The sequence below is a fragment of the Pholis gunnellus genome, assembly GCF_910591455.1.
Source record: "Pholis gunnellus genome assembly, chromosome: 6".
NCBI classification, from domain to species: Eukaryota; Metazoa; Chordata; class Actinopteri; order Perciformes; family Pholidae; genus Pholis; species Pholis gunnellus.
Genome location: NC_136532.1, coordinates 7,269,022 through 7,290,234, shown reverse-complemented (window position 1 = coordinate 7,290,234; position 21,213 = coordinate 7,269,022). Strand labels below are relative to the sequence as shown.

At 41.1% G+C, this 21,213-nt stretch overlaps 2 protein-coding genes across 2 annotated transcripts; both read left to right on the top strand.

Moving 5' to 3' along the window:
- Nucleotides 1-1,434: 1,434 nt before the first annotated feature.
- On the top strand, nucleotides 1,435-9,773 carry znf366 (zinc finger protein 366). Its single transcript, XM_079160487.1, has 7 exons — nucleotides 1,435-1,529; nucleotides 3,710-4,732; nucleotides 4,820-4,987; nucleotides 5,554-5,704; nucleotides 6,311-6,502; nucleotides 8,278-8,452; nucleotides 8,536-9,773. The coding sequence occupies exons 2-7, from the start codon at nucleotides 3,717-3,719 to the stop codon at nucleotides 9,060-9,062; spliced, it is 2,229 nt and encodes a 742-aa protein (XP_079016613.1). The 5' UTR covers nucleotides 1,435-1,529; nucleotides 3,710-3,716; the 3' UTR covers nucleotides 9,063-9,773.
- A 3,092-nt stretch (nucleotides 9,774-12,865) lies between these two features.
- On the top strand, nucleotides 12,866-19,590 carry mrps27 (mitochondrial ribosomal protein S27). Its single transcript, XM_079161429.1, has 11 exons — nucleotides 12,866-12,949; nucleotides 13,234-13,311; nucleotides 14,388-14,458; nucleotides 14,580-14,638; nucleotides 14,961-15,075; nucleotides 15,650-15,728; nucleotides 16,442-16,557; nucleotides 16,660-16,762; nucleotides 16,892-17,034; nucleotides 18,238-18,399; nucleotides 19,111-19,590. The coding sequence occupies exons 1-11, from the start codon at nucleotides 12,877-12,879 to the stop codon at nucleotides 19,357-19,359; spliced, it is 1,248 nt and encodes a 415-aa protein (XP_079017555.1). The 5' UTR covers nucleotides 12,866-12,876; the 3' UTR covers nucleotides 19,360-19,590.
- The last annotated feature ends 1,623 nt before the right edge of the window (nucleotides 19,591-21,213 follow it).

Sequence of the window (21,213 nt, the reverse complement as noted above, 5' to 3'; positions counted from 1 at the left end):
TACAGGTTTATTCAGACAGACAGTATGAGAAAAATAAAGAGTTTTTTGAACATTAAAGCATATTAATGTGTTCCAGTAGAAACCATAAATGCTCGTATGAACCTGGAAATGAGCATGATATGTCTCCTTTAAATTAACATTTAAGATGGGGGAAGTTGAAAAAAGCTAGTTTAAAAAAGGTCATGAGAAGAAGTTCGTCTTTGCACCTCGGCCTGCTGTAAACATAAACAATGATGAGGAAACACACACACATGCACACACAAACGCACACACACACACACACACACACACACACACACACACACACACACACACACACACACACACACACACACACACACGCGCACACACACACAACTACAAATATTCCTTTCTATTAAAAAGTCCTTAATTCCTCCCAGGAATTGAGGCCCACATTGTCCAGGTCTGAGGTTAATTGGTCTTATGGGCTAATTAACACAGCTAATGATCGGCCACAGCCCATAAAAGACAGTTTCCCCGTTTCAATGATATGAGCTCAATTACTGCCGCTCCCTCCTGATCCACTAACTGCCACCTCATCTCTATTAAAAATAAATTCAAAACATTGTCTGTGTTTGCCAACTTCTCTGCCAAGAGTGTGGAGAGGGACATTGAGACGTGGACTGACATTACTTTCTTATTTGTTGTCACTCAGACAATGGGCCAATCTTGCCTCCTAGTGGCTGTGGTGACACATTTAACCTATCCATGCATTCATTTTCCTTCGTCTGTTACTGTTTTTATCTGTCATGCTTATGCTGGGGTGGACAAAATAACAGGAACACCACACACAAGGTTCCAAAAATGACCATACAGAAAGAAGAAAGAAAGAAGAACTTAACACCAAATGTTTCACGGAGGTGGTGTTTTCTCTACGTTATTGTGCAAAGTCCCTATGATGAACAATATGCACCACAACTGACTGACCATCAACTTTATCTGCTGCAACCTAAAATACCTGAAATACTTTCAGTGCTTTAAATCAATTCCATCAAAAACGAAAGATTGAATTAATTTTTTACATGTGAAATCATTCATTCCTAACATGAACTTCTTTAAGCTGTGTCAAGAGACAGACTGGGATCCTCTTCCATCGCTCCACTTCACAGCTGCTAAACATTCAAACTGCATTGTTTTCTTCTGCAACATCACATCTCTCCATTCCTCCAAAAGCTGTGCAAAAATCCCTATTTCATAGAGAAATTGAGATGTCTATCTAGTGTTTCCTTATTTTTCTGCAGGAAGGCACTAGGCTTGTTGACTTCCTCTCCCCTCCCTTCCTTCCTTCTCTCCGAAGGTACTCATCTGAAAAATGAGAACAAAGTGATTGTTCCTGTTCTCTTTCTTAAGTCACTTCAAATGCTATCCGTGGACGGGCGGCTCATTGTCAGGAGAGTTGCAGTGCGAGCAGGAGGGAGAGAAACGCAGATACAGGTACAACAGCAGCAGCTGCAGCAGCACTTCAGCCAAACAGCATCACAGAAAACACACTCTGCTACACTCAACTGGTGAGTTCCACACACACACGCCAAGACTTCGCTGCAGCCTCACACAAACACACACTTCCATGGCACTGGCTGGCATATGAGGAGGGGCTTCAGCTTTTAATGGATTGTTTGGAATGCATGGTGTGGCAAAGCATAGCCCAGGGTCTCTGCACGCTTCACCTTCAGCGGGAGAGGTGAAGAGGATAAAAGACCAGGTTCATATCTAGGGGAGCGTTTGAAACAGACTGAAAGGGAATCATTGAAAATGTCAGTGTGCATCTGAAAGTGTTGCAGAATCTTTGGAAGAGGCAGAATAACATTCTTCTTGCATCCTGCATGCGGTCTATGTTTTCTGTATATCATTAATTTACATTCAGGTACTTGTGTCCCTGTAACTTGTATTTCCATTATTTATTGGTATGGAGTGATATTCTTTGTTATAAGAGAGATGTTTTTTTTGTTTTTGTGTGACACTAAACTATGTGAAATGCCAATGTATCTGTAATCTCTGCACTGATCTTCATCGCATGATTTCCCCAAACTTGATCATCCTCACTTGTTGTCATCATCATATTGTGCTGCTTGACAGAAAATGTACCATCCTGGTAATAGATCAATCGATTCAAGTATTGTTCAAGTGAAAAAACCTAAATATTAACCTAAACAATTTTTCAGCATATAAATGAGAATCTGCAGCTTTTCTTTGAGGTTTTCGTCAGACAAAACAAGACATTAATGACAAGATGTCTCTTTGCATTTTGAGAAATTGTAACTGGTATTTTCTGACCAAACAATGAAACGATTATTTGAGATTGAATAATCTGCAGATTAATCGACGTTGAAGATAATCCGTAGATGTATTTTGTGTGCATTGTGGTATAGAGAGTGTAGTTGCAGCATTTGCAACAACCAACAGAGATACATATAACATGTAGCAGACAGTAAAGTAGAACTATGCTTCAGTGCATTGATGTGGATCTCAGTAGTTTCTCATTGATAAGCACTGAGCTATTTACAGGAAGAGAATAAATTGCTAAACACATTTCAGATGTCATGCAGAAGTAAGACAGTTCCCTTCCGAGCGTCATCCTTTCACCCATGGCCATCATCTACACTAAAGTATGCACATACACATTGCAGTGGAGATGTTATTCATAGCTATGACTTCTTAACATTTCACAGTTTTAAAAAATATCAGTTATCTAATTGACCGCTGACTTCAGGCTGCTCACAGAGATACAGATTAAAGCATCACGTATAGCATTGTCAGTGGAGGAGAAAAGGGGAAGTTCTTCCTGGCTATCAGTGCAAAAAAAAAAAAAAAAAGAAGAAGATAAACAGAGCAGAGAAAAAAGACATGGAGAAGCGATAAGTGTGCGGGAGGTAGAGGTGAACATTTCGCAGATAACTTCCTACTTTCAGGAGAGGAGGAGATCTGTGAGAAAAAAAGAAGTGAAAGGTTTCAGGTTGAACACTGAAAGGTGTGGGTGTCCACACAAGACTGTTTGTGTGCTCAGTTACATACCTTCCACTGAAACCTTCAGAGTTTCATATCAGCAAAAGAAACCAGATACAGAATCTTTGGATAAACCTTACTCTGTTTTGAGGCACTTGTACTTCACTTAATTAAGTATTTTTTTTTTATGATACTTTACCCTTCCACTATATTGTACTTTTTATGTAACAAAAAGATATAATTAATTTTCAAATCAAGTTTTTACATAACAAGACATGTGATGATCTTGAAATATACAATTGTTAAAGATTAAACCAGTGATTCTTAACTTTTGACTGAAAAGGGACCCTTTATAAAATATCAGGAGGTTCACTTTAAATACCTGTACAAGACCCAAAGAGGTAAAAGTATCCAATATTTCACATAAAAAAGGAAAGATACATCCCAAAGTAAAAAAACAAAAACAATAAAATGTTGTTGTTTTTTCACCTATAAAACATCTAATCAACACCCGTTCAAATGTAACTAGCTCGATCATCATTAGCATCAACAGTAAATAATCTGATAATGTAATATATTATACTATATCAGCCTTGGAGCTCTTTTCCTGCAGAACGAGTACTTTTACCTACTCTACATTTACTATACATACTTCACAGAGCTGCGTCTGCTACGTCTACTTAAGTAAAGGATCTGAATACTTCCTCCACCACTGTAACCACTTCTTGCACTCTTTCTAATGCAGAGAGAAGATGGAAACGGACAGAGTGAATTTCTCACCAGCAAGAAGGCCACTACTCAGAGATGAGCAAAGACAAGTATCTCAGCTCAGTTTCTACCTAAGCCCACCTCCACTCTACATTAAGCCCCCCAAATTCTCCCCTGCCAGATACCCCAGCACATCACCAAGCAAAGACAACTATGGCGCGTTCAGCCCCCCCGCCTTCTTTCTTGGTCCGGGTTACACCCAAAGGGAAGGATCCCAAAAACGCAAAAGAACTCCTCTCAAAATGGACGGCCAAAGAGGTGAATCTCCCGACAGAGGAGTCGAGGAGGCAGACAAAAGCAGCAGTAAGAAGACGGTGCACCTCTCTCACATCCCCTTCTCCCTCCCACCTCGCCCCATTTCCTCCCCATCTCCTAAGCCCATCCCCAGTATGATCGAGCTAAACGCACTGCATCTTCATCACAGATCGCCAGGTATGAATCTACCTGTGCAGGTGAAACTGGAGCCTCTCAGTCCTTCCCCTGTTTGGCCTCCCTCTCCTCTCCTCCTCCCCCCTCCCTACTTCCCACCTCTCCACCACAGCCTCCTCCCATACCCTTTCTTCATGCCCGGCCCCGTCATGCACCTCTCCCCTGGTTCTTTCTACCCAAGAGAGGACCTCCGCCCCGGGCATCGCGGCCGTGAAGGACCCCCTCGGGGTGGGACGACCAGTGCTGAAAAGCTCGGCCTCAACGTCCACGTGGATGACAGTTATTATGTAGACGTGGGTGGAGGCCAGAAGAGATGGAAGTGTCGCATGTGTGAGAAGTCCTACACCTCCAAGTACAACCTGGTAACGCACATCCTGGGGCACAACGGCATCAAGCCACATGGATGCCACCTGTGTGGGAAGCTGTTTAAGCAGCTGAGCCACCTGCACACACACCTGCTCACCCACCAGGGCATGAGGCCCCACAAGTGCCAGGTGTGCCACAAGGCCTTCACTCAGACCAGCCACCTGAAGAGACACATGATGCAGCACAGCGATGTGAAGCCATACAGGTAGATGTTTTACAGCAGCTGTTTTTGTTTATTTTCAACTGTCCTCTTTTGAAGCTGATCTTTCACACACTTTACCCGTCCCTCCAGCTGCAGTGTGTGCGGTAGAGGCTTTGCTTACCCCAGTGAGCTTCGCGCTCACGAGCTGAAGCACGACAAAGGACAGGAGAACGTTTGTGTGGAGTGCGGGCTGGATTTTCCCACGCTGACCCAGCTGAAGAGGCACCTGACCGTCCATCGTGGCCCCACCTTGTACAGGTGAGCACAAAACTCTTCACCTTTGCTGAAATATCATAATGGTTGTATTTGTAACACAATAGTTGGACATTTTGGAAACAAACTTTATTTGTTTTTTTGATGAAAGATAGACACCACTCATGTCTGTAAGCTAAATATGAAGCTACAGCTAGCAGCTAGTTAGCTTAGCTTAGCATAAATATGGAAATGGAGAATTAAGTAGCCTGGCTCAGTCCAATGTTAACACAATGTACCACATGATACCCTGTAAGACAACCATGTGTTAAATATACACTTTTATTATTACATCGATAGTAACATTGAATATTTTACAGATAATAATAATAATAGAGATGCTGGTAAGCAGATTTTGTGACATTTTGTTTGCTGTTTCTCCTTGTTTTCTGTCTTTATGCTAAGCTAAGCTAACAGGTTGCTAGCTGGACATTAAAGCATGGTATCGATCTTCTCATCTATTTCAGAAAGCAAACACATGTCCCGAAATGTTGAATGACTGCTTTAACAGTGAAGATCTGTATTTGTCTCAATAAAGAGGTAACCGTATAGGCTACATGTTGTTCCTGCAGGTGTGCAGAGTGCCAGAAGACGTTCCAGTACCCGAGCCAGCTTCAGAACCACATGATGAAACACAAAGACATCAGACCGTATATCTGCAGCGAGTGTGGGATGGAGTTCATCCAGTCACACCACCTGAAACAGCACACGCTCACTCACAAAGTAGGTTTAATTAGGAAGACAAATATAAAGACAGCATTTTGTCATTTTTTTGACAGCTGTTGGAGGCAATGGCATGGATTTTTGGCACCAAACAGAGGTATCAATTTTGCTGTCAAATCAAGACATTTCCATTATTCCTTGTGCCCATTTTTGATAGTGATGGCACCAATATGTTGGACGCTAGCCTAACAGGTTGTTTTGGCAACTGTCTCAAAGCAATTTTCCCTTAAATTCTGGCTTCTGAAGCTATTTTTAACCCCTTAATATCCAGTTTCCATCTTTATTTCCACAGGTGCATAAAAACATGATTCCACACTGTTTGACGTATCAAGTATGTTGTAGTATGTGAAGCAGTACGATGTTTACACTGAGTTACATATTGAAACCCAATACTTCTGATGTCTAGGTGTCATTTTATACACATTTCACAAAAACAAAACAAAAAATAGTTTGGTATCTTTGGAAACTTTGGGATCTCCACAAACAAATGGAATAAAGATGTTAAAATAAAGATCAGTGGGGTTAACTAAACTAAGATGTTAAGCAGCAGACGGACTGTTGACCACATTTCTCACGCCGCTATCTCTACATTCTCTCGTTCTTCAGGGGGTGAAGGAGCACAAGTGTCGCATCTGTGGTCGTGAGTTCACCCTGTTGGCCAACATGAAGCGCCATGTCCTCATCCACACCAACATACGGGCCTATCAGTGCCAGATGTGCTTCAAGAGTTTTGTCCAAAAACAGACTCTGAAGGCTCACATGATCGTCCACTCGGACATCAAGCCCTATAAATGCAAGGTTGGTTTTGGTTGGCTCTTTGCGTCTTGTTTTGGCCTTCAATTCCTCTTTCGCTCACAGAGGAAAGGAATAGTTAGCACACATAGTTAGCTTAGCTTAGCATAGATACTGGAAACAGGGGTAATCACCTAGCTTAGCTCCGTCCAAAGGCAACAAAACACACCTATCAGCACCTCAATTCGTTAAATTCATACAAAAATCCGACTGTAAACTTAATACTTGTGGTGTTACGGGGGTTATGTGGCAGATATTGTTACCTTTGGACAGAGCCAGGCTAGCTCGTTCCCCTTGTTTCCAGTCTTTCTGCTGCTTAATCTTAATGTGGTTAATCTTAATGTAAATATTAAGCTTGATGTTAAGCGTCTGACATAATAATGCCATTTATTTTTTTCATCTCACTCTCGGCAAGAAAGCAAATAAGTGTATAACACAACATGCTAACAGGGGTTAGGATATAGGCATTGAGACTCCAGGTTCTACCTTTATTGAAAACTTAATTAACCAATGTGTATTCATTGATAATCACAGCCAAGCACCTTTAATATTCAGTGGTAGCTGCTATTTAAGGATTTCTCCACTTTTCTGGAGAGTCTGGACTGAGACGATGACCAGATAGCGGAGAGGCTTTTGGCAGGAGGAGCCTCCTTGTCCATAGGAAGGATATCGCCGCACAAACTGCCTCTCTAACAATGGCCCCCCAGCCTCCCCGGAGAACAGGGCCCTCAAATAGATTTCATCTCGCTTTCTCTGCTGCTGGAGGGAGCTTCCTGTTTTCTCACGGTCCTCTTGGACAGTTTACAGTCCCTCTCTCCTCCTGAAGGAAAGGACCACCCTAATAAAAAAGAATGCAGAGGAAGGACAGCGCAGGAGTTGCCCTTCCCTGTTCTCCTCCTGGCCCTGTCTCGATGTTGCTTCCTCTCTCTTTCTGTTTTTCTTGTGCGTGTGTGTGTGTGTGTGTGTGTGTGTGTCAGGGAGTGAGAGACAGACAGAGGGGGGAAGACAAAGAGGAAAGGAGGAAAACAAGGATAGGAGGAGGGAGAAAGGGTGTGTGTCTTTCTATATCTGACTGCCTGCACATTCATTCATGATTACGTAGCTCAGTCTGCGCAAATCAAACAAAAGAGATTTGGCAGACAAAGAAAAACAATAGGTGGATGGTGTTGGCCTATTGTTTTTATTTCCCTGAATAGTGTTTACGACAGTCAGTGGAGGAAAGTAATCAAGTACTGTGTTTGCATGCTATTTTGCTTGTGCTTCACTTGTGCATTACTATTTCTATTTCTACTCTACTGTATTTCAGAAGGAAAACTATTTTTTTTATTCACTCAGCTACATTTATCCGCCAGCCAGAGTTACTAGTTACTTAGCAGATATAAGTTTGTTATACAAAACATATAATAAGCATTAAAATGATCATTTCTCATTGACTAAAATGGTATACAAAGTAGTCAAAATTAGCACAACCAATCATCAATAGGTAATAATGTGTTATGATAACACACTTTGAAAATGGCAATTCTGTAAATGCTTCCTGGGCGGTAGTTAGATGAAATTATACCACTCTCACGTCTGTATGGTAAATGTGTAGCTTGAACCAGCAGCTAATTAGCTTAGCTTAGCATAAAGACTGGAAACGGGAAAAAACGCTATGACCAGCGGAGAACACAGGAAGCTGCTGCAGTGCTCAGCTGAGTTGCAATGAATTTGACGTGAGCCATGTAAAAGTGTGAAGTTGCTTATATGGCTCCACATTCTCCTCTCCCTTTGTCTCGCAGCTTTGTGGTAAGGAGTTCAACAGGATGCACAATCTAATGGGCCACATGCATCTCCACTCAGACAGCAAACCCTTCAAATGCCTCTACTGCCCGAGCAAGTTCACGCTGAAGGGAAACCTCACCAGACACATGAAGGTCAAACACGGCGTCATGGACAGAGGGCTGGATGAAAGATGTAAGGATACACATGTTGTAGATGGATTATTGATTTTTGCCGCAAAAGTAGCTCGATGTAATCAATCATTTCTCTGACTTCAGTGTTCAGGCGAAGGGGGCGATTCTGCATGTCCACTCCCATGGGCCTCCTCACCCGCTTCAGCCAAGAGGAGCCGTTTGACCTTTCCCAGAAGCCCCCGGGCCTGCCCGGCCTCCGTCTCTCCCAATCGGATGGCGAGAGCGTCCCTGGAAGCTCGTGTCAGGAGGAGGATGAGGAGAGTTTGTACAGAAGGAGCCAGTACAGCCCCGAGGTGGACCAACATGAGCCAGCAGGCGAGGACGAGTACATGGCTGAGCTGGAGGAGAGAGAGCAGGGGTCTCCAGCTGAGCTAAGGCCGGAAGAGAAGCAGAAAGAAATGTGTCAGCAGAGTTTAGAGGAAAAGAGGGAGGCAGCAGCAGAGGGACACTCTGGAGATCCCAGAGGTGACCAGACGCACCCCTTACAGTCAGAAGAGACATCCGAGATGGCAGAACTAGAAGTAGATCACCAAGAGCGAGACGAGCCAGAGCAAAGCAAACAGCAGATGGACGGCATGTGTGACGCAGCAATCAGAGAGGAACCAGAGTAGATCAGAGACAGGTGAAATAATGCATCGCTCGCGCATATGTGAATTAATTAGGAGTTACGGGTCCACGGAATGAAGAAGAGTATACAATTAGACAAAGAGTGAGAAGAAGATGCAGGTTTTAGGGAAGACTGTTTTGTTGTTTTGACAGGAAAGTGAAGTAAAGTGTGTCTGTGTCTAACTGAAACTAGATGATGTGGTTTAGTAGCTTAGAACCAAAATGAAAGATGAACATATCATGGTTATTAACCGAGCAGAAAATAACAGTGAAGCGACTGAAATACAAAGCTGTGAATCGTAATGCATGTACAGAACATACACTGATTAATAGTCACTGACAGAGGGTTCATGTGCATTTATGAGTGGATAAGTATGATTACATTTTGTATGTTTTTTTTACAAATAAATTTGCAATATTGACTGAAATATGCAATTTTGCTTAACTTTGACTGTCTTTTAAATGTATAAATCTATGATGTCAAAATCAAAAATTGGGCATGTGTTGGGGTTATTTAGTTTTGTTTGTTTGTGGGACATTGTGTTTTTAACAGATACAGATATGAAAAAGCTTGATTTTCTCAAATCTTTGGTGTTTTAATGAAATAAACTGTGATTTAGTTTTGTATGTCTAATGTCTAGATTTTGTTAAATCTACATGCCTTTGTTAGTTCAGTTTTGGGGGATGTTTTAATTGTACGGCAGTGTAATGGTGAAATCATCTGGATGTGATACTGCTAATACAAAAATAAAAGCTTGGACACATGAACCTGTTAAATGAAATCTGCAGTTTGTGCTTTTAGACGCATTATAAACACAACCGTTTTTTAAAGAATATAAAAACAGCCGTTGAAAGTCAACCCTCTCCGTCTGACATGTTCTTCACCAAGCAAGAGGTGATTGCCGTGACTTTCAAAAGGCTTGCCTTTCTCCTCCTGCTTCTCTTTCAAAGCAGAGGAAGAGGAAGAGAAAACACCTCTCCCGTTCTCTCTTTTAGGTTGTGATCAAACAGCAGTGACGGACACAGTGGGTGTCCCAGACAAAGGCTTCATATGTCTGTATGACTCTGAATAAAGCATTGTTTCTGCTCATTGCAGAAGCGTCACTGAAAACAGAAAATTCTCCTCGAATGAAAGAGTTTTTTTCATGACAAAGAAGATACATTATCATACAGTGCATCTTGTGTTACATTTCATGAAGTAATTTAGCAAACTGTTCATTTGTTCACTGTGTTTCAAAACAACACTGAGCTCACTGGGCTGTGATGTCACATTATACCTCACCCTGCTGTGCCAGTTCAGGTAAACACTGAGCCATTTCTTGTCAGATGAAATGCAGAACAGCAGCTTCTCCATTTCTACCAGTGACGACCACCGCGTCCTGCAGGGCGAAACTGCAAACAGTTTGAGGAAGTCCTCACATCCTCCTCCCCTTTCCTTTCCTCACCTATACGTTTCAAATCCAGACCACTGGCTCGGAGAGGAGCCCACAGTTTGTTATCAACTATCTGGAATCAGCTCCTCTCAGCAGCATCATGTTGTGCAGTCACTGAGGAACAACACATACATAAACGACCACACCTCAGAGACTTCAGGAAGGATGGCGTTTCACAAGGTAATTCTATCCCTCCTGTGTGTTTTTAACGAACTGAAACTTTAGAGATCACGAGAATGCAAAAGACCCAAACACACAGGAGAACAGGTACCGATGGGAACATGAATCCTGCGGTGAGAAGCAGGTGATTGTTCTGCTTTGCACACACACAACAATCATAACCATGACAAGATGGAAAGATTTATGAACCAGATTTATGAACCAGTCATTTTAGGCACCGCACAGAGATTAATAAAATCATTTAAACTCAAATAAAGCTGTAAATAAAGTTGATGTTACACATTTACTGCTACCCGTGCTGTGGTTGGCCTTAAACACATCTAAAAAAAGACTTAAATCTCTGTTTTATACATTTTTTTTGTAATTAAGGCCATAACCTTTATATTCGTTTGCCATTCTGTATTTTTTTATACTATAGAGGCGAAGAATTAGCATAATTTATATGCTGTTTGTTTTCAACTTATCTGCAAATATATAACATTATGGGCGACATGTGATGTATCTCAAGCATATAACAACACGGTCATAGGCAATAGCATTCTTATTGCTGGAAAAAAGTACCCCAACAAAACGACTTGTCATCATGTGTTTTTGTGTCACATGCCTTTCTGTCTCACTCACCTATCCAGATACGCTGTACTATGTTACCCTGTGTGATGCTAAGGCTGTGAAATAAAAAAGGAGCGCTTAACTGAGATACTGAAAACGAATACATCTGAATTCTTTGCATCACTGGAACACGTCCACAAACAAACACCTATTCAGACGAGGAGAGCAGTGTGAGAAGAAGTTTGAGATGGGATTTCGGATATAAGTATTGGCTTCAACAACACCAACAAGAGGACACAGCAAGGCACCAACGAATCACAATACAACAAAATAGAGAATATTCCTGAAAAGATAGCTGTATCTTGTGCGTGTAGAAATGTTTATTTCCTGTCAATTCTCTCTAGTGCAGGTCGTGGAGGAGCTTCCTGTTTTGCTGGCAAATGAGAAAACGAGATGGTGCTGAAATTCTTCCACGTTTTGTTTTACAAAACTGTCCCACCCGAGTTTCAACCTGTCACCTCCTTTGACCCACAGCCAAGAAGTCTTGCTGTAATTATAGCTGAGGGCCGTCATCATCAAAAACAAAAGCACTGAAAGGGAGGTGAGAGGACAACAGGTCACAGGCCTTGCTGGAAACAGAGAAATGAATATACGTTAAAGGAATGTTGTGGAAAATAAAACAGCTCTACTCCCAATTTAGGGGGCCATCATCCCTCATGCTTTACTTTTAGGGTATGGTACTATTCCAAGGATTGTCTGAAGTCTTCTAAACATGACTGCATTAATCTAATGTCCTGATAAGCCTCGAGAAGCAGTCCTCCATGATGCTGAGTAACTAACAGTGGGACTGTTCATGGCTTTCTGTGCAGTGCCACAGGGCGAAGTGAAGCTGCGCCACTTCTTCGTCGCCTGTGTATATAAACAGCGCCCTCTACTGTTGTAACAGCTGTACTGTACTGTGTTGAGCTCTAATTTAATTTATATTCAAGAGATTTATCTTAATGTAATGTCAAAGCACACTTTATCCACACCAGCCAACCAATTTATGTGTGCATTTTACTGATGTCAATCAATCGGACACAAACTGTTCCAAGAACATTGTTTGTAGGAAATTGAAAAAAGGATAAACGATTTGTAAAAAGAGTTCCTTCATCCCTTCAAGCCTTGAAAAGATTTAGGCTAAATATAGACTATATCTTTATTGTTATTTAAAAAGGGAAATACTTTTTTTGTTTATTGAGTATAGTCATTAATGGGTAAATATACTGATTTTTTTTAATTGGCATCGATGCTGAAATTCTTGTATTTGATGTGATGTTGCACCTTGTGGTCGTTGGGCTGGAGTATTTTATGCATCTTTTCACATCCATAGAACGAAATAAACAGGCTCCAAAGCCAAAACCTTTCATCTGAGGCTTGTTATTATCATTGGTGTTTTTTAAAGAAATTAATTAAATAATTTGTGTCTTTACAACGTTATTCGTGAATAATTATCAATATACGTTTACGGTGCAAATTATTAATAAAAAAACGCAACGTTAATAGGGTAAGTAGCCTATTTCCGCTGTGTCTCACTTTTGGTATAACCCTCTTGTGGCAATTTGAGGGAACTATCAAATATCCCCCCGTCCCGGCTGAGAAATGGTATCGTCCAAACATGGCAGCCTCCGTTTGGAAGCGATGTGTGACTGCAGCTGTCAAAGTTAAATGTTTATCTCCGTCTCTTTCAGGTAAACACGTCTTGCATCCGGGCACAATAAAATCATAGTTTAATATGATTGTATTTCTTTGTTCACCTTCTATTTCTATGGCTTTCATTGTCGTTGTTGTGATGTTTCGAAGCTAAATGTCTCCAGTTCACGTCGTTAGCTAACTGTAGCTAACGTTAAAGTTGACAATCCGAGGCTTCAACACGCGGTTTGCTGTTGTTGAGGTCTCCTAAAGTGATGTCTACCAGCTCATAGACGTGTAGTGTTTGTATCTGCATGACCTGGTTGACTGCTTGTCTTTGCAGCCAGGAGATGGATGCTCTCGGCAGCTTACACAGACACCAACGTGTGGGAGGCGAAAGAGAAGGATCCTCAGAACCTGGGTAAGAGAGAGAACCGGTCCAGACAACAATAACTAGTCTCCAACGTGGATAGAGGTCAGGGTGTGTTGGCAATATCCAAAAGAACCTAATTCGGCACCTATTCCATATAGAATGTCATTAATCAACAATGTAATCCTCAATGATGAAAACAATAATAGTGTGAACTGCATTTAAAAAGCTATTTCAAAACAAGTTACAAAAACCAAGCAAGATATCAAATACTTCAAATGGGTTCAAGTTAAGTTAAGTTCAGTATAAGTTGCACTCGGTCTTCCAAATTCAGGCAAAAGGAGGTCACGTTTCTCTCCTGCATGGGATGTTTTTTAATCTTAAAGTATGAATTGTAAAAGATTCAGAATGCTGAACTCTAACATCTGTAGTTTTTGGGTGCAGACTGAAGGTATTGAAAACTGTCAAGTATTAAATACCTGCTCACTCAGGTGAGATGACCTCATTGTCTACTCTGTCATTTTATTATGTGGCCCCCTGAGATTGTGTGATTAAAGATATTGGGCTAAATAAATAAAATTGACTTGACTTTTGTTCTTGGTCTGATATTTTCCAGATTTTCTAATCATAATTTTACCAATTTTAGGTTGTATTTTGAGGCAAAGTTCTAATGTTGTGTAGCTAAATAGTGTTAGTTTATTTTGTGTTAAGACAAAATGAAACTCTGAAGTTGTCGTTGACTTGTTTACGGGGTTTTACATTATCTGTATCTGGCTGAAAAAGTACTGTAACAGCACCAGTACCGTGCCCCGCTATAATCACCAGTTACGATTGAGATGAAATGTGATTTGTAGCTGACATAGATCCACATCCAGAAGTATTGTTGGAGGTTATTTCATCACAAAACGATTGAAGACATGTTTTTGCTGCATGCAGCAGTCGAACACGAGTCGTTACTGTGTGTGCACTCGATCAACACAGGGAGGCAGTGTAACACTGCAGTGTCATGCTGCACTGATTGTAAACTGTTCAACAGTGTGGGTACAATTAAACACAGCCATACAGTTAAATACACTCTGATGAGATTGCATAGAACATGATGAACTTGTTGTTTGTTTTCCTTGCAGCTTTACTGGCCACCGCTATGGACAGGACATACGACAGGAATCTCCCAGTTAGTTCTCTGACTGTGTCTCGGGTAAGCTCTAGATTTACATCGCCTGTATTTCATTTGGTCAACCTGTCACAGATAAATCAACAAATAGGTTTGGATTTGATGGCAGTTTTCTGTAACTATGAATTTTCTGTTTGTGCGTCAGTTTGTTGACAACATTTCATCTCGAGAGGAAGTGGATCAAGCGGAGTACTACCTTTACAAGTAAGAGGGATCATTTTACTCTTTCCGCATCCGTTTCTGCTGCTTCCTTGGTTTTGCGTGGTACCAATGTCGTGGGGGCTTTTCTTGGAATGAATTGTCTGTTTGGTTTTTCTGTTTTGGTTTACGTTCAGTCACATGCTTTTCTTTGTTCGGGGCAACCCCAGACCTTTCCTGTTTACTCCTTGCTTTTTCTGTTTCAGCAAACAAAATAGTTTGTTATGACATTCAAATGTGGTCCTTTTTTAAAATCTTTTTTTATCTTTAGATTGCACAACTCGAAATATAAAAAAGAAAAACCTTTTGTTTTTTTTCATCCCTCCAGGTTTCGCCACAGTCCAAACTGTTGGTACCTGAGGGACTGGACCGTCCACAGTTGGATCAGGCAGTGTCTAAAATACGGGGCCAGAGAGAAGGCCCTGCACACAGTTAAAAACAAGGTACACAACACATTATAATCCCTCCTCATATTTAAAACAATAAACTGAACACAGAAGACTCTTTGGTCAGTGTAAAGGAGGCCCATCTTTATAATCAGAGATGAAATCTGATCAGAGGCTCCTGATCGCGGCCGACAGCTGCAGTTATCTAGCAGTGTGAGCGATCACAGATCCAATCTCAACCACCCAGATGCATTTTCAAACTGATCTGAGCAACACAAATTACATCAAACATGTTTGACATTTTCAGCACAGCATGTGCACTGTTCCCGAATGAGTCTTTGTGTCTGGGAATCACTGAATTATTCCAAAAGCAGAGACATACACTGACTAGCCCATTACGTGTTTACGATGAGGTCAAACGCAGCATACTCGGTCAGTATGGCCGACCTCTGATGTTGTTTTTAATTGGTGTCGTGTTGCCGTGAGATAAGAGGCCTCGATGTCAGTGACGCATTAGAACCAGCAGTTGTGTTATTGTGTGATATACACTGCCTTTACAAAATCATGAATGGTAAACAGTCAATGTTCTTGGATAAATAATGTAAAAGACCATGTGTGTGTGTGTGTGCAGGTCCAGTATGGAATATTCCCAGATGACTTCACCTTCAACCTGCTCATAGATTCTTACATTAAGGATGGAGACTTTAAAAGTAAGGCTTTTTTAAAGCACCTTTTCAATCAAATCACTAAAATCCAATTTCAAACATGTCTTTCCCTGTTTGTAAAAGACAGAGGTGAAGGGGAAGCCTCACTCTTTTTGTCTGCAATAACATGAGAAAGTAAACAGTATATAGTTTTTGGCGAATAGTGAAGGCACATAGTCGGTATTACAGTGTTTTCAGTTGCATGTTGAAGTTGTGATTACATCAGATAAAATCATGAATTCACTGTTTATAATTAGAAAAGAAAAAAAACAGCAATGATCCACTGTAGCTAAAGTCTGATTTATCTTAATTATCGTTGTCATAAAACTCCATTGTTGTTCAAAAACTATTAAACACACCTGTGAGTCACATTTATGTCACTAAGTAGTTTCTGAAAATGAAGCTGTTTGTACGCACATTTTCATTTTGCGCTTAAAAAACCTGAGGAAATGTCAAAAGATAGTGGCAGTTTTGTGTGGACCAATAGGGAGACTAACTTACCCTTTTTAACTTCGCAAAAGGTGACCATCGCGCACTGCAAGAACAGCGAGTTGAAAAGCATTACATTCAATCTCATTGTAATTTATGATAACTAAGAAGAACTAATATTTGATTTAAGGGAACAGAGGAATTACCTGAAAAAGAACTTGCGGTATAGAAAGAAAACAACACAAGTGTCATGTGGAAATGACGTCATGTGTTTTGTTGTAAATGTACAGGTGCGTGCTCTGTGGTTGAAGAGGTGATGCTTCAGGAGGCCTTCGACCGTCCCTCCACACAGATCCTGTCTCTGTACGCCTTGGGCAGTTACCAAACAACGAAGCCACAGATCACTGTGAGTGAAACAGCGGCAACTCATCAGCGTTTGAATGTCGCAGCGGAACTATCGACCGTGTTCCCTGATAAGATGCTTACTCTTGTTCCTCGCTGTGTTCAGGTGTCAGAGGAGCGGGCGTTGGGGGCGTCGCTGCTCATCTGTGGACTGCAGCAAGACAACACTGTTGGCCTCAGCGCTCAGCTACTCGGCAATGCTCTGCTGGGTGTGTAGATGAGTTTCTTCCCTCACAGTGGTGTTGGTGTTGTTGTTGTTGTTGTTTTTATGTGATTCATCTCCTGTCCTTTCATTCTGCAGTTTGTTTCATTTATCCTCCTCCTCCTTCCCCATCCAGGCAAGGTAGAGATGTTAGAGGGCATACATGCCGTGTTCAGAGGGATGCCTCTCTTCTGGGGTCGTGGATATCTGGGCCGAGCCCTGGCTGTCATGGAGAGAGTGGCCACTGCTTCTGCTGACGTCAAGCTGTCCAAAGACACAGTAAGGGCTGAGGAAATCAAGTTCAAAGAGTCTTTGTGTGTATGTGTGTGTGTGTGCGTGTGCATGTGTGTGTGTGCATCTTACACAAAACAAATCATCAGAAAGAAGAACATTTCGAAAAATGTACGTTTTAAGATCTTGTTGATTATTCAGCTATTTATCATTTGCTTCACACAGTCTAGTGTGGTAAGCAGCTTTTACATTTGGGGAAAAGAGAGCACTGGTATCAGATCAGTTCTCGGTGTCAACAGATACCGAGTTGAAGTAATTGGCATCAGGAGAAAATAAGATTGTTGGCGCATCCTTAATTGGTTCATATCACAAGTGGCTTTGGAGCAGGGGAAATGCATATTTTTATCTTTTATAATGAATAAATGCAAGAAACTCTTACTGGATTAGTCCTTGTTATCGGTCTTCTCCTCTGACTGTAGGTTTGACATCAAACAAACATATATTCCAAAGTGTTAGACTGTCCTCAACTTTCTTTCCAATAGGATCCTGTGTAGTCATACCTGTTAGCATTACACACACACACACACACACACACACACACACACACACACACACACACACACACACACACACACAGTAGAGACAGTTGTTACTCTCCAGGTGGGGTGTATAACACAGACAGTCTTCATCTACTGAGATGAACCACACATGCTGTCATATTGTAATTTTTACATATTTGCACCAGCGCACAGTCGGGTGTGGCGCCTCTAATCCGGCCTGTGCTGTCCAGTCCAATAGCCCAGCTTTGTCCACGTCTAATGAGATTTTGAAGAGCCTGGAGCACAGAAGACGTCTGTGAGAATCATTGCAACAGGAACTAAACAGAGTGTGTCAGACATGGGCACCGCAATGATGTAGACAGAGCCGATAACACCGTAGGACAGAGAGGAAATATTACATCTCAAATGAAGGTGCTGCCGCCTCAAGTTAATCTTATTCTTCCCAAGATTAAGAGGTGAAGTGTTCAGCCTCGTTCGTCATGACTCCTTTTCTACAATCTTTATATATAACAAACTGCATCTTGCTAAAATATGTAATTTTTTATACAACTAATTTAATATAAATCAGATAAAGTCTTTTCAGGCAGTAACAGCTGTTTCAGAACTGCACTTTGCATTGATTTTGTGAACATAATAAATGAAAAATAATGATCTTTCTGTATTCTCATCGTACTTTTTCATTATTCTTCAGCTGGACTACGTGAATGACTTGCTGCAGGAACTGTCCTCTACCTCAGACAGCGACTCCTCCGGAGCGGAGTCAGCAGGTGAGGAGGAGAAGAAAGAAGACGCCAAAGATGAAGATGATCAGGCCGAGCAGGCTAAGCTATCGCAGTATGTCAGCAGATTCAAGGTGGGTGTTTGTTGTGAACAGCAGGTGTGCTTTTGTTTTGTAGCTCCTGAATTTACATTAGTTTTCCTAGTCAAGGCGAGCCGGTAAACATGTGGTAAACAGTGTTTCCTGTCATGACTGGGGTTGTATGTGTGTGGGTAGCATACTAAGGTTGTTTTTATCCTAAACATTTAATTTGAATGAAAACCGTAACTTAACATATAATATTCTTGAGATGAGACTTTGTAGCCTAAAGCAATGTTCATGCCAGCAATAGCTGGTTGGGCCATCTCCATGTTTTTGATAATAAAACAATGGTTTAGCAGGCATGGTGCAGCATTCCCACTGATATTGTTTTGTCAGCTTAAGATTGTATCCTGCCTTGCTCTGTTGTCAAATGCAGAGGGAAATGTCTGGGTTTTTCTTTTTAAAAATACCCATGTAATGACTGAGGGATGGTTTCATTGGTGGCTTTTTGGAATAACGTCAGTCCATATTATTAATAGCGGTAAAAAAAGTCAACACGTTACAGTCTTTTAAAATCGGACTGGCCAGTACTTAAAAAAAAAAGTAATATTAACAGATGCACATGTCTACAACATGTGCAGAACTGAAATATGCAGTTCACAGCAGTTATGTTTATTTATTTAATTTGCCACTCAAGTTATTTGGATGAAGCAATGAGGTCCCCATTTGGTGCTTCAACCTCTCTTTGTTTCCCTGCCTCTTCAGGAACTGAGCAGCCAGCTGGAGTCTCAGGGTAAAGTGGACTCTGCCTCCTTCCAGGCCTTAGTGGCCGCTCTGGCCCAGCAGAACCTGGCCGCTGCAGAGAACCTCGACTTGGAGCAGTACCTGAGCCGGTTGCAGGCCTGGGGGGCCGAGAATAGGCAGCTGATCAAGAGAGAGAAAGAGATGAGGGAGAAGGCCGAGCAGGAGAAACAGGAGCGGTTAGCTGCCAAGGCTGCAGTCCAGCAGGCGTAGAGACCAGACGTGGATGGGGCTGAATCAAGATCTCTGAACTGTCCATTGCTTATGCACATTGAAATTGTTTAATACGAGTTTTATGTGTATAAAATGGCAAAATATCTCTCTCGTGTCACTTTTGTATATAACAGCTACTGTGTGCTTATGCGATAATTATTGCTCTGTTTTTATAGTATTAAATGGGGCAAATATAAATATATTGTCAAAATAAAATTCCTTTTTGTTTGAGTCAGTAATTGTGTCTCACATTTATTGTTCTTTCTGGGATGATATCATTATTGGAACCTATGCACACATTGATTGTTAAGCCTCATGGTCGGGTGACCTCATGTAAACAAAAAGATCTCACCATCACATCCTCCCACTCCTTCCTGTGTGTGTGTGTGTGTGTGTGTGTTTTCTATGTGTCCACGTGAGTTTTCTCACAGGGGATTGAAAGGAGTATTGCACTGAAGAATTTGCTGATAGCCAATCTAGAGAGAACCCAATTCTTTGCGTGGAAAGGAATGCCTTAATGGCCAAAAAATGTTTGTTCACAAAGGAAAACAAATACTGCAGTCTAGATCCTGATACCTGTAAGAATAGACACAAAGTGCACATCTGTGACAATAACATGACAGTGCAGCATCAGCTAAAGCGCAACAATCTGCATATTAACCAGCAAGTAAAGCCTGAGTTGTGTTTGGACTTTCCTGAGATAATAGATCTTTGGAGAAGAAAAATGCTGTTGTGGTTGTGCACATAATGCATTCATTCCACATTATGTTGCAGCTATTCAGTATGCAGGACATGGTTCTTGGGAAACAGCCTGGTATGCAGTTGGCGATGAATGAGCAGCACAAAATGCTGAAACAAGAATGCTCCTTACTGACTGCTTTGTTGAGAGCAGCTCTCCACCCATTGTCAATGTGTCTTATATGTGAGCACTAGAAGGGTAATTTAGCCATTTAATATCATTACTCTCTTACACATAATAGACCAAAAATTGTAGGCTACATTTGTCGGTTGTCGTCGACAAAAAATAACTTAGATTAGGCTATTAAAAGAAAAAGTACTCATGGTACCATTAACATGCCATGCCTGATATTAGTGTGATACTTTTATTGTTGCAGATCAGGTGGAGCTTAACCACCCTACTTTGTAAACTACTTTGGTAGTTAAACCCTTAACAATACATCATTTTAGCAACTCATAGGTTTTATGTGTAAAACTGAAAAGTAACTTAAAGCTGTCAGTTAAATGTAGTGGAGTAAAGAGAGTACACATACTGTACTTAGTTACTTTCCAACCCTGATATTTCTTGACAAACATGGGTCTGTCGTCCACATGTAAGTTATATTCTTGATAAAAAATGTTGATGTTCAAAGCAGTAGAAATAAACATGTCTGTTAGACCAAACTATGTTGTTTTTTTCAGACTTTTATCTAAGGTTTTATTTCTTTTTTTTAATGAAATATTGCATATTTTCCTCTTTGAGAAGCATCTAAAAGCTCTTTAAATTAAACAATCTGAGAGAATTAAACACCCCACCTTTAGTTATTAGAGGCAGGTGATGTCACTAATCACCTGTAATTTTTATTGTTGATATACAGTAAATTCCCCAGTGTCTTTCAGAGTTATTACAACAACGGCAAGAGTAAAATGACCCCCAGTGTTGATGTCATTGTTCACTGCTGTAGTGTACTCTGGAAAGAACTCTGAACTCTGGAAAGCTCCTCCCACCTCCTCCTCCTTTCAAATGGATCATGAGCTTCGCCCCGCCATTTTGCACTTCACAGACTGTGGCAAGTTTCTCTAAATCACTTATGAAACCAAATTTTGGCATTTCAGTAGAAAAGAATTAGAATGACT